Raw genomic sequence first — 14,062 nt, forward strand, 5'->3', positions numbered from 1 at the left:
TTTCGATAAGGGCAAGATGAAACCTTCCTTGAATGCAATGGGTATGTCTTCCAGATGTATGATTTCATTCGCTATGTCGAGAAGTGTCGAGCCGAGGAGATTCCAGTAACGCTGGTAAAACTCAGCGATAAGGTCGTCTGGTCCTGGTGATTTCCCTTTTTTGCACTGTGGACCGCTAGTTCGATTTCGTCCTCGGTGGTAACAGATTTCAAGTACGCATTATCCTCGCGTCGACAGCTCAAGGTCATAAGAAAATTGTCGCAAGACTATTCATCAACTGGTTGCTTGTTGTAAAGTTCACTATAATAGTCATAGACGTGAGAAATGATGGCACTACATCTTCAGGCAATTTCAAATCGTCAACTATGACGTCGACCGAAGTGGCCGAGCGATTCTAGGCGCTACAGTCTGGAACCGCGCTACCGCAACGGTCGCAGGTTAGAATCCTGCCTCAGGCATGGATGTGTGTGATGTCCTTAGGTTAGTTAGGTTTAAGTAGTTCTAAGTTCTAGGGGACTGATAACCTCAGCAGTTAAGTCCCATAGTGCTCAGAGCCATTTTCTTATGTCGTCGACCGTAAAGCAGAGGGATCGAAAACACACCGAACGCTGTTGATTCTCTTACTTGTAGACATTGTACTTACAGGTAATTATTTAGCACCGCTCGGCAATGTTAACACTGGCCGGCCCGACGGCCCGTCTCCGCGCTATGTGCAGAGGCCAAGTGTGCGTCCACGACTTTGTGCTGGGAACTTATTCCTTATGCTGGTACCTTCGTTAAACAGTCTACAGTGCGGCATCATGTTGCAGGATATCGTTTGAGGAACGGCTAAACTGAGTTTCGCACTAGCGACGCTTTCTACACTAAAGAGTCAAAGAAACTGAAGAAACTGGTACACCTGCTTAATATTGTGTAGGGTAACCGCCAGCAATCACAAGTGCCGCAACACGACGTGGCATGGACTCGACTAATGTCTGAAGTAGAGCTGGAGAGAACGGACATCATTAAACGTATAGGGCTGTCCATAAATCCATAAGAGTACGAGGGGATGGAGATCTGTTCTGAACAGCACGTTGCAAGGAATCACAGATAGGCTCAATAATGTTCATGTCTGGGGAGTTGGGTGGCCAGCGGAAGTGTTTAAACTCAGAAGAGTGTTCCTGGAGTCACTCTTTAGAAATTATGGACGTGTGGGGTGTCGCACTGTCCTGCTGGAATTGCCCAACTTTGACGGAAAGCACAATCGCCATGAATGGATGCAGACAATCAGGCAGGATGCTCAAGTACGAGTCAGCTGTCAAAATCGTATACGTATCAGGGGTCCCACATCACTCCAACTGCACACGGCCCACATCATTACGGAGTCTCCACCACATTGAACAGTCCCCTGCTGACATGCAGGGTCCATGGATTCCTGAGGGTGTTTCCATAACCGTACACGTGCTTCCCCACGATACAATTTGATACGAGACTCGTCTGACCAGGCAACATGTTTCCTGTCATCAACAGTCCATTGTTGGTGTTGACGGGTCCACTAGGCGAGGCATAAAGCTTTGTGTCGTATCATAAAGGGTACACGAGAGGGCCTTCGGCTCCGAAAGCCCATATCGATGATGTGTTGAATGTTTCGGACGCTTACGTTGATGGCCCAGCATTGAAATCTGTAGCAATTTGCGAAAGGGTTGTGCTTCTATCACGTTGAACGATTCTCTTCAGTCTTCGTTGGTCTCGTTCTTACACGATCTGTTGTCGGTCGCAGCGCTGTCGCAGATTCGATATTTTACCGGATTCCTAATATTCACGGTACATTAGTGAAATGGGCGTACGGGAAAATGCCCCTTCATCGCTGCCTCGGAGATGGGTGTATCCCATCGCACGTACACCGACTATAACACCACGTACAGCCTCACTCAAATCTTGAAATCCTGCCATTATAAGAAATGCGCCAGACACTTACTGTCGTATATAGGCGTTGCCGACCGCAGCGCCGTATTCTGCCCATTTTAATACGCTTGCATGCACCAGGTTCTTTGGGTCTTCAGTGCAAAAGCATGTTGCTTCCTTGACAACTTTCCCACCTCAAGGAACTTTATTGTATTCGAACTGAGAACATTTTCAAGAATTCTCCAAGTAACTGACGTTAAGGCTATCGGTCGGGTCAGTTATTTTACACTTCTAATATACAAGAGTCACCAGCGCTTTTCTCCAGTCGCATGAAACTTTGGGTTGGGCGAGAGATTCGCTATGTATGGAAGCTAGGTAAGGGTCGAGTGCCATAGAGTACTCTTTGCGAAACCGAATTGAGATTCCATCCGGACCTGCCGCCAGGAATGCATGTTACTACGTCTGCACGATGGAGAGATGACTGTATGTTCGTGCTATTCTCCTTCGTGAACGAGTACTTAAACGCGAAGATTAAAACTTCATCTTTCTTTTTGCTATCTTACATTTCCACACCAGATAGGTCAAAGAGTGACTGGACAGAAGCCTTCGGCGCGCTTAGTGATTTTATGTGCGACCAGAACTTTCCCGTGTTCTCGGTTACATATGCAAGTTTCGCTCTTTCATTATTTTACAGATGCACAAATCTCTGTTTACTTCTGCCTGTTGTAATTTGCGCGTTTCTTTTGAACCGATATTGCAACAGTCTTTGCTTCCTCAGGATTTTTCGTATTTTGCTATTAGTCCTCTGTCAGTCTTTTCCGTCTTTAATCCACTTGCTCGACACATACTGCTCCAGGCCGCGATTTACAGTCCTTTTAAACTTTTCCCATACTTGCTGTGTGTCCATCATTCTGGAACTAAATGATGTCCATTCAGTGTCTAAATGGGATGATGGCAACTGCTTACATGCTCTTTCTGGCAAAAATGTTCTCCTAGTCTTCTACACTGATTTATTAACTGCAGTAAGTATCGTCGTTATGATGACATCATGGTCCCTGATCGCTGTCTCTATACTGACAGCCTCTTTCTCGTAAGGTCAGGCCTCTTTGTAGTTACAAGTCTAAAATATGATTATTGCATATGAGCTGTCGAACTAGCTGCTCAAGATAGTTTTCGGAAAACGTGCTTAGAAGTACTTCGGAGTACTGCCTCTTTATTTTGCCTGCAATGGATCCATAGACAGCCCATTGTATACGCACTATGTTAAAGTCGCCTCTGACTAGTATTCCCTGGTCTAGGTATTTACGCGCTACTGACGAAAACTGTCACGGCAGAAACTAGTGGACGGCAAAAACATCCAACGATTGAGTTGATGGTTCAAATGGCTCTGAGCACTATGGGACTTAACATCGACGGTCATCAGTCCCCTAGAACTTAGAACTACTTAAACCTAACTAACCTAAGGACAGCACACAACACCCAGCCATCACGAGGCAGAGAAAATCCCTGACCCCGCCGGGAATCGAACCCGGGAACCCGGGCGTGGGAAGTGAGAACGCTACCTCACGACCACGAGATGCGGGCAGATTGAGTTGAGTTGATTTGGGGGAAGAGACCATACAGCGAGGTCATCGGTCTCATCGGATTAGGGAAGGATGGAGAAGGAAGTCGGCTGTGCCCTGTCAAACGAACCATCCCGGCATTTGCCTCAAGCGATTTAAGGAAATCACGGAAAACCTAAATCAGGATGGCCAGACGCGGGATTGAACCGTCGTTCTCCTTAATGCGAGTTCAGTGTGCTAACCACTGCGCTACCTCTCTCGGTCATCCAACGGTTGACTTGATTTCACACAGACCTGTTATACGCGTCCAGATAACTTCACAGTCGCACTCTAAATCGGTCTCATTAGAGAAAATATTTCTATATACTGCATTGAAAACTCCCTAATTCGACTTTTAGATATGCATTCCATAAGTCACTAAATATTTCAGAACTTTCTACTTCGGACTTCAGCCACCTCTCGGCCCCGAGAATAATTTGAGCTTGACAAATTTTCCGGAACTTTGTATATTTATAAGATATAAGATATATATTTATAAGATTTTAATGGTCCAAGCTTGTTTACTCTGAACGCCGGTCTATTTCGCTATCTGAATGTCGACTGTCGAGTATTCATCAAAGTACCTCAAACTACTGCCTAGCCTAATAAAAACAGGAGCAGTCCAAAAATTCTCTGCTCTCTGAGTAGCTGCATTCTTTGTGTAGTGGACCCAGAACCATGTTCCCATCAGGGAGAGTCCTACAACTTTCCACCCAATAACACAGATCTAGAAATCTACAGCCAAGACCGTCTCAGAATCAACAAAGCCTTCGGTTGAGACCCTCCATTCAGTTCCACACAAAAATACCCCAGTCAATTCTAGGAAGAGTGCTGCAAATTGCAAGCTCTGCTTCCATCCACACGCTTGAGCCCAGCAGCCTTCACCAGTCCCGCCAGGTATCTGTATGAACTGAGGATGGTCTCAGAACCGAAGCGACAGCCGTCATTGGTGCTAACGTGAGCCACGGTTTTGCAAACGTCTGTGCCCTGAACGCTCGATAGCCGTAGGCAAGGGCTCTTCCACGTCTCATACGAGGCGCCCCAGCTCACGTGCAGAATGTACATTGACACTGAATTGCAGCCAGCTCTTCCTACGTCCACATACAGCATGCGCACATCATATCCATCCCAGCACTACCAAGAGAACACAGAAAAAGCTAAATACGTAACTTGCTACTCTGCTGGAGCGTAAAATGCAATTCACTGGGATCCCTGAAGATATTTTCTCCAAAATTTGTACACTTGTGACTTGCGTCGGAATAAGTACTGTGGGAGGAGGCCCCTCGAAGCTGTTCAAGGGATGGGACTGAGAGTTGGAGTGGGAGCGACCTGAAATTTAATAACTAGCGAACTCTGGAACACGTGTGGCAAATAATTCAAAACAGATGACATTACGCAACGACTTCAGAAAGTAAGTTACACGTGTCGCACGATGCTAAGACCATAGCGTAAGCAGAATATTGAGTTGTCAGAACAGAAGTCATGTTCCAGGTTTCCTGCAGACACAGTTATGTTGCAGTAAGGTTATCAGGTGCATCACACTATGCGAGTGAAATTGCATGACAACTGGAAACGTGCTCCGATGTTAAAGTAAGTGGGACAGTACGATTCTTATGTCAAAATGTCTTCTGCCGATATATGGACCAAATGCAATACCAAGTCCAGTCGTAGTGAAATGGTGTCAACAATCCGACCAACCTCAACAATGCGACCAACCCTGCACAGACGTGGGTGGTGCTGATGGGAAAGAAAGGCCCTCGAAATCAACCAGAAACAACAATGTCCGGGCAATATTTTCAGCAAGCTCAAAGACCATCTTAGACGAAGACATTTTCTAACTATGAGGACGTTCACGCAGCAGTTCTCGAATGGCTCTGAGTCGAAAGAAGGGATTTCCACCGTGAAAGAGTTGAGAGGTTGGTAAGACTAACTACTTAGAGTTGGTGAGCATGCAGAAAAGTAATGCATATTTGTATCGCTTTGAGGTGTAGTGTACCGTGTGTTCTGTGGCTTCGAAAGGATACTTATCTGGCAGCCTTCTATAAACTAGTGAAGCGTCAGTACTGATATACTGCTACAATGTGGAGCCTAAACAGTTGCAACATATGGTCTGAAGAATCGCAGTTGGGCAAAACTGTTCATTTCAGGGGTTTGATCAGAACCGCTCACTCACTGGAATGAAGTAGCTCTTTTTCATGACTCCCTATTCACCATACACTTATTACAATAAATGAAAGGGATCCACCTTGCCTTTTTAATTCAGATCTCTCTACGTATATATTATGTTACTCTATTTTAATATCTTCTGGAACAAAATACTACATCTTACGTAATTTTAAGATTTACAAGAAGACCTAGAGTTCGTCTATATTAAAAACACAAAAATGCCCAACAGTTTTTCAACTTGGGAAATTATTTACATATTTGCATTTAAATCACTATAAAAATCACAGTAAAAATAATCTCTGTGAAAAATTATTACTGTGGCTTCTCTATTCATAATACTCTAATAACAGCATAAAAATACTACAATATTTCTGTTTTGTGGTACTCAAATATTCAGAGTGAAAAAAAACACTTCTCCTTGGACGCACTTGGTTGAGTGCATGTACATTTTTCAAAACGTCTGTGTCTCGATTTACGTCTATGACAACAGAAACATGTCTATAGTGTTCAGCGTTCACTCCGAAACACCTTCTTGGAAAATTCTTGCTTTGACTCACTGGGACATGACACCTACAATGGTTTTCACTTTCTCCAAGTAAATCCAGCATTGCTAGTATTTAATACAATTTAAAGCAAAAGAACTATTTGTAATGTAAAGACGAACATACTGAGTAATAGATAAACAACTTAGTAATACAAGGAAAAAAACAAACAAAGTTTCAGTCTGTATGTGTTACCTTCATACTCTGCGCTGCTCGACTCTTTTAGATCTAAATCCATTTCATTTTTCAGCACAACATGTAAATTTAATACTACAGTTCATAGACCATGTAGACAGTGTATTGTGAGTAATAAGGATTATTACTAATATTTTGCGGTGCATTTTGCAGGTGTGGCAACCTGACGAGCCATTGATATTCACCTACTTGCGGGAAGAGCGGCTTACTCGTGAATCCATAAAGAACGGCGTTGTCCCTGCCACTAGAGAGAACATTGCCAAGGCCAAGAGGAGCGTCGACTCATTCGAAGCAATTGGAGGTTGGTACAATCAAAAGAGTTTTGTTTTTACTTATTTCGGACAAAGTAGGAATCTCGCTTTCTTTGAATATTACTTATTGGTAAACCCAAATAACACTGCCAGACACACATTTGAATCCCTTTATTGCTGCTTCTATAAGGTGGAAGAAACCAGCGTGGTAATAAGGTCAAGACAGGGCAGAGGATTTCGATATCCAGTAAAATTTTCCAGATAACCACAAACCGTAAATGCACCATTGTGGAGGTATGACTGTAATACGACAGCCGTCCACATGAGGGGCTTGATTGTCGATATTTTTCCTGTATTGTTAAACATGAGATAAGATTTTCTTAAATTCAAAAGTCTGTATTTATAAAATGAGTTACTTTTTTTACTAAAGTAAATAAATGGAGCAGTAAATTGGAATGATCAAACACTGTACTATTCACAGCAGAGCATTTATAAAATGAAATGTATTTACACATTTACTTTGTTGTGTGGCTATGCGTATGGTTTTAAGTATGGTTTTGGCTTAAATCAATGTAAATCATGCTTGTGTTTAACGTTATTACTATTTTATTTTGTGCTACATATGGAAGATTCTTGTTATTTTGTCTGAAAAGGAAAAAAAACGGTAGAGGTAATGACTGAACGTGATAACGGTTAGGTTTTCTGCTGTAGACAGCAGCCCATATCAGCAGCTGGAGTTCTAGCTAATAGCCATAGCATGTCGAACGGCTCTATGATTCGGATCAACATAAGGTTAGATCAGCTGCTTTTTTCAGGTTCTGGATCTAATATAGGTTTGGTTTCTGTTGATGGTGTTGGAAGGTGTGGTTTGAAAAGGCTATCCTACCTCTCAAAAGAAATAGGAAAGCGAAACTGTCAGGGTAAGTAAGAGAACATTTAAGAGGGCACACTGACATTGATGGGCCTATGACTATAGTCACTGGAGCCACGGCAGCACATTTTTTAGAGTACATCTAGATTTCAGGCGGTGAGAACTACAAAATACTGAAAATTTTGAGCCTAAAATACGTGAAGCTGAAAGGGATGTAGAAATAAACATATGTTATTGTTGTGGTCGTCAGTCCAGAGACTGGTTTGATCCAGCTCTCCATTCTACTCTATCCTGTGCCAGCTTCTTCATTTCTGAGTAACTGCTGCAACCTACATCCTTCTGAATCTGCTAAGTGTATTCATCTCTTGGTCTACCTATACTATTTTTACCCTCCACGGTACTCTCCAATACTATACTGGTGATCACTTGATGCCTCAGAAGGTGTCCTACCAGCCGGTCTTTTTTAGTCAGGCTGTTCCACAAATTCCTCTTCTCTCCAATACCTCTTCATTAGTTACGTGATCTACCCATCTAATCTTCAGCATTTTTCTGTAGCACCACATTTCGAAAGCTTCTATTCTCTTCTTGTCTAAATTATTTATCGTCCATGTTTCACTTCCATACATGGCTACACTCCATACAAATACTTTTAGTAAAGACTTCCTAACCACAGCCAGTCTACATTTGACATCCTCTCTAATTCGACCATCATGTTATTTTGCTCCCCAAATAGCAAAACACATCCACTACTTTAAGTGTATCGTTTCCTAATCCAACCCCTCAGAATCACCTGATATAATTCGACTTCATTCCATTATCCTCCTTTTGCTTTTGTCGATGTTCATCTTATATGCCCCTCTCAAGACACTATCCATTCCGTTCAACTGCTCTTCCAAGTCCTTTACTGTCTTTGACAGAATTAAAATGTCATCGGCGAAACTCAAAGTTATTATTTCTTCTCCATGGATTTAGTTCCTACTCCGAATTTTTCTTTCGTTTCCTTCACTGCTTGCTCAATATACAGATTGAATAACTTTGGGGATAGGCTACAACCCTGTCTCACTCACTTCTCAACCACTGCTTTCCTTTCATGCCCCTCTACTGTTATAACTGCCATCTGGTTTCTGTATAAATTGTAAATAGCCTTTCGCTCCCTGTATTTTACCCCTGCCACCTTCAGAATTTTAAAGAGAGTATTCCAGTCAACATTGTCAAAAGTTTTCTCTAAGTCTACAAATCCTAGAAACGTAGGTTTGTCTATCTATCTTCTAAGAAAAGTCGTAGGGTCAGTATTGCCTGACGTTTTCCAACATTCCTACGTAATTCAAACTGATCTTCCCACTAGTTCGGCTTCTACCAGTTTTTCCATTCGTCTGTAAATAATTCGTGTTAGCATTTTGCAGCCATGGCTTATAAACACGTAGTATCAAAATAAAGGAGGTTTAAAATATCAGATGAATGACCTTCTGATTTCTTTAGATGAATTGGAGCCACTAAACAATGTTGATGTAAATATATGTTTTTGAACATCAATTGATAACATATTCCGTACTGCTTAACATGGATAGATATAGCTTGGCATCAAGTTACTTCAGAACACATAAAGAGAAAGGAGGTGTTACCACTTACATCAGAAAATTGCGGCGGTATAGAGCAAGTATATCCACAGGACATGTGGCCTGTAATAGAAGAAGTGTCATGATGATCTCTCCATTGGCAAAAGATTCCGGAATAGTCCGCCATTCGGATCTCCGGAAGGGGACTGCCAAGGGGGAGTTTACCATGAGAAAAAGATTGAATAATCAACGAAAGGATTACGTTCTACGAGTCGGGGCGTGGAATGTCAGAAGCTTGAACGTGGTAGGGCAACTAGAAAGTCTGAATATAGATATAGTAGGGGTCAGTGAAGTGAAGTGGAAGGAAGACAAGGATTTCTCGTCAGATGAGTATCGGTTAATATCAACAGCAGCAGAAAATGGTATAACAGGTGTAGGATTCGTTATGAATAGGAAGGTAGGGCAGAGGGTGTGTTACTGTGAACAGTTCAGTGACCGTGTTGTTCTAATCAGAGTCGACAGCAGACCAACACCGACAACGATAGTTCAGGTATACATGCCGACGTCGCAAGCTGAAGATGAACAGATAGAGAAAGTGTATGAGGATATTGAAAGGGTAATGCAGTATGTAAAGGGGGACGAAAATCTAATAGTCATGGGTGACTGGAATGCAGTTGTATTGGAAGGAGTAGAAGAAAAGGTCGATTTAGAAGAGATAGGGGATCCAGTATTAGAATCGGAATTTAAAAGAGCTTTGGAGGACTTACGGTCAAATAAGGCAGAAGGGATAGATAACATTCCATCAGAATTTCTAAAATCGTTGTGGGAAGTGGCAACAAAACGACTATTCACGTTGGTGTGTAGAATACATGAGTCTGGCGATATACCATCTGACTTTCGGAAAAGCATCATCCACACAATTCTGAAGACGGCAAGAGCTGACAAGTGCGAGAATTATCGCACAATCAGCTTAACAGCTCATGCATCGAAGCTGCTTACAAGAATAATATACAGAAGAATGGAAAAGAAAATTGAGAATGCGCTAGGTGACGATCAGTTTGGCTTTAGGAAAAGTAAAGGGACGAGAGAGGCAATTCTGACGTTACGGCTAATAATGGAAGCAAGGCTAAAGAAAAATCAAGACACTTTCATAGGATTTGTCGATCTGAAAAAAGCGTTCGACAATATAAAATGGTGCAAGCTGTTCGAGATTCTGAAAAAAGTAGGGGTAAGCTATAGGGAGAGACGGGTCGTATACAATATGTACAACAACCAAGAGGGAATAATAAGAGTGGACGATCAAGAACGAAGTGCTCGTATTAAGAAGGGTGTAAGACAAGGCTGTAGCCTTTCGCCCCTACTCTTCAATCTGTACATCGAGGAAGCAATGATGGAAATAAAAGAAAGGTTCAGGAGTGGAATTAAAATACAAGGTGAAAGGATATCAATGATACGATTCGCTGATGACATTGCTATCCTGAGTGAAAGTGAAGAAGAATTAAATGATCTGCTGAACGGAATGAACAGTCTAATGAGTACACAGTATGGTTTGAGAGTAAATCGGAGAAAGACGAAGGTAATGAGAAGTAGTAGAAATGTGAACAGCGAGAAACTTATCATCAGGATTGATGGTCACGAAGTCAATGAAGTTAAGGAATTCTGCTACCTAGGCAGTAAAATAACCAATGACGGACGGGGCAAGGAGGACATCAAAAGCAGACTCGCTATGGCAAAAAAGGCATTTCTGGCCAAGAGAAGTCTACTGATATCAAATACCGGCCTTAATTTGAGGAAGAAATTTCTGAGGATGTACGTCTGGAGTACAGCATTGTATGGTAGTGAAACATGGACTGTGAGAAAACCGGAACAGAAAAGAATCGAAGCATTTGAGATGTGGTGCTATAGACGAATGTTGAAAATTAGGTGGACTGATAAGGTAAGGAATGAGGAAGTTCTACGCAGAATCGGAGAGGAAAGGAATATGTGGAAAACACTGATAAGGAGAAGGGACAGGATGATAGGACATGTGCTAAGATTTGAGGGAATGACTTCCATGGTACTAGAAAAACTCTAGACGAAGACAGAGATTGGAATACGTCAAGCAAATAACTGAGGACGTAGGTTGCAAGTGCTACTCTGAGATGAAGAGGTTAGCACAGGAAAGGAATTCGTGGCGGACCGCATCAAACCAGTCAGTAGACTGATGACCAAAAAAGAAGAAAAGAGCAAGTAAATAAGAGACAGTCAGTTTAATGTTAGGTGCTGTGAGAATCATCAGACCGGTGAGAGGAAGATGGCTGGCAGAAAAGAGATGAGAGCGAGCCTTTCGTAAATCTGTGGGAGGCAGGTGTCTGGGAAAAATTCCACAGGCCGAACGGAGCCGTTACAGCTGGCGACATTTTCTAGGGCTCGCCACAACGTTGGGTAATGGGTCATCCTATTCTGCCCATACAAAAGGTTAGAAATGGCTGGAATACGAAATCAGCCACAGCCCTGTACTTTAATTGTGCTGCCCTGTTTTCTATAAAGAATAATTATGACATTCAGGACACATCGATAAAAGGAGCCTATCTTCCGTCAAGTTACCTGCGGGCATTTATTATGGTAATAAAGCTGCAGTTTGTTTTCGTTCTTCGACTACTTGGTTGTTTTTGTATTATTGTTTAAAGAAGTTCAGGTACAAGAATTACTGAATCAGCAGGCAAGGTGGTGAGAACCAAAAGTGAAAATTTAGAGCGTTTGTATTTTCTATTTCCTGTGCCTTTATCCCATACCGTCACAGGGTCGTCATGTTAAGTTTTAAAAATGTAATAAAAATAATATAGACCACATAAAACATTTTATTTTTTAAAAAAAGACGGTGAACAGTTTCTGTAAATGCAGTATTATAAAAGTAATTATAGGACACACGAAGATAAACGTAACATCAAAAACTGTATAACTACAGTATAAGTAAAAGAAGAGATAACCTTGCTGACTGCTGTAGCTGGTGGCATGGAGAACTGACTGCTCTTGTCTGGCATGGAGAGCAGCTGCTGCATGACATGGAGTTGCTGTCCATAAATAGCGAGAGCACAACCCACCGTCTCCAGCATTCCGCCAGTGACAGCCAAAGGACGTCAAAGAATAATAAAATCAGTAAAAATATGATTGAATTATGAAATATTTGCATACGGGCCACAGTTACGCAGTTATAAAAATAAGCTTGCAAAAATACAATAAAATAGTATGTAAAAGAAGGGAAATAAAGAAATTAAACAACTAGACCGAAAGTGCCATCTATGAGGATTTGCGCGTGATGTATGTTGAGCAAAGATTACTTACAAGGACGCCACCAGAAGCTACACCTTTGCATCTTTCACTTAAAACAGGAACACATCGATCTTCCCACCCTTACTAGGGTTATTATTAGTGGTGTGCTTTTAAGCCAGTTGGAGGTCGGAATGTGATTCCTCATCAAAATTCAAGACAAAAGTTTACCTAGTAAAATCAGATCGGGTACATTTTGAAAACACATGCACAAAAACGAGGAGCTGTTAACACTGTCGCATCGTGCAGCGCAACGGAATGTAGAGAGGGTCGTGTGTGACGGCGCTATGACGTACCAGCGGGCGTAGCTCACTGAGTAGGGTGCTGGGACGTAATACCCCTCTCCACCGTGAAGCTCTGGGTCGATACTTCGTCGGGTTCCTTTTTTATTTTTTAGACGTCTGTTTCCTAGTTTTTGTCGTTTATAAGCAGGACATCATTTTGTCACATGACGGTAGCGTGTCACATGACAGTGGCGTCCACTAAAGTGCATGCATGTGTCTACTAACCGTGCAGTGCATAACCGTAACTGGTCCTGCCAAGTTCATGCTGAGCGACTTCCCGTGCTGAATGCATCCCATAAACAAGCTGCTTCTGCTGCTCGTACGTACACCACACGCTATCCTCAAAGGCCCCATCCTGATGACATTATTTTCTCGAGCCACGCCTTCGGGAAACCGGTAATTTTCGTCCACAAGGAACGGGCACAGTTCGTCCAAGAACAAGACGTACTCCACAGGGGACACGATTCTTGAAACCTTTCACCAGCCACCTCGGCGAAGTTCCCGTGATATTGCAAGGCAATTCCAGATGTCTCAAAGATATCTTGCACGATGAAGAATTGCATCCACAATACATGTTAACTCAATATCAGCGGTCAGAAGGCCGCATTCGACGGGTACCGTTTAATGTATGGCTTTTGAACGAAGTGAAAGATAACGAATATTTTATAAATTTCGTGCGGTAGCGTTCTCGCTTCCCACGCTCGGGTTCCCAGGTTCGATTCTCGGCGGGGTCAGGGATTTTTCTCTGCCTCGTGATGGCTGGGTGTTGTGTGCTGTCCTTAGTTAGGTTTAAGTAGTTCTAAGTTCTAGGGGACTAATGACCATAGATGTTAAGTCCCATAGTGCTCAGAGCCATTTGAACCATGTAAATTTCGTGATCTGGACTGACGACTCTAGCTTCACTCTTGAATGTACTTTGAACCTCCACAACAGTCATCATTGGTCAGAACACAACTAAATGTCACATGTGAACGTGTTTTTCAAGCACGCTTTGGCAAAAGCTTTCGGGCTGAAATCGTGGGAGGAGTGATTTTGGGCCCTTACCTATTGCCGGACAATTTGAACGAGCCCTTGTATCGTACAATTCTTTGCAGTGCTTTGCCTGACACATTGGAAAACGTACCACTTGGTATTGGGCGACAGCTATAGTTTCGGCATGAGGGTGCATCACCACACTTTGGAATTATGTGCATAACTGTTTAAATGAAGCGTTTCCAGGGAAATGGATTGGTTATGAACGTTCAATGTTATGGTCTCCACGCTTCCCGGACATTCATCCGCTAGATTTTTATTTGTGGAGTCGCTCGCTCCAAGGAACAAGCTTTTACTACTCAACCCGCGCATGTGCACCACCTAATAGCTCGCGTGCATGCCACTTCGGCAATAGTGGCTGCAGCTGTGTT

General features: G+C 42.6%; 1 protein-coding gene across 1 annotated transcript in view; it reads left to right on the forward strand.

Moving 5' to 3' along the window:
• Nucleotides 1-14,062, forward strand: part of LOC126170695 (inter-alpha-trypsin inhibitor heavy chain H4-like) — a 198,662-nt gene that overhangs the window by 145,175 nt on the left and 39,425 nt on the right. The window contains exon 8 of the mRNA XM_049920747.1: nt 6,542-6,689. Within this exon, the coding sequence (XP_049776704.1) occupies nt 6,542-6,689 (148 nt within the window). The remainder of the gene's footprint in view (nt 1-6,541; nt 6,690-14,062) is intronic.

The sequence above is a fragment of the Schistocerca cancellata genome, chromosome 1, assembly GCF_023864275.1.
Source record: "Schistocerca cancellata isolate TAMUIC-IGC-003103 chromosome 1, iqSchCanc2.1, whole genome shotgun sequence".
Classification (NCBI taxonomy): Eukaryota; Metazoa; Arthropoda; class Insecta; order Orthoptera; family Acrididae; genus Schistocerca; species Schistocerca cancellata.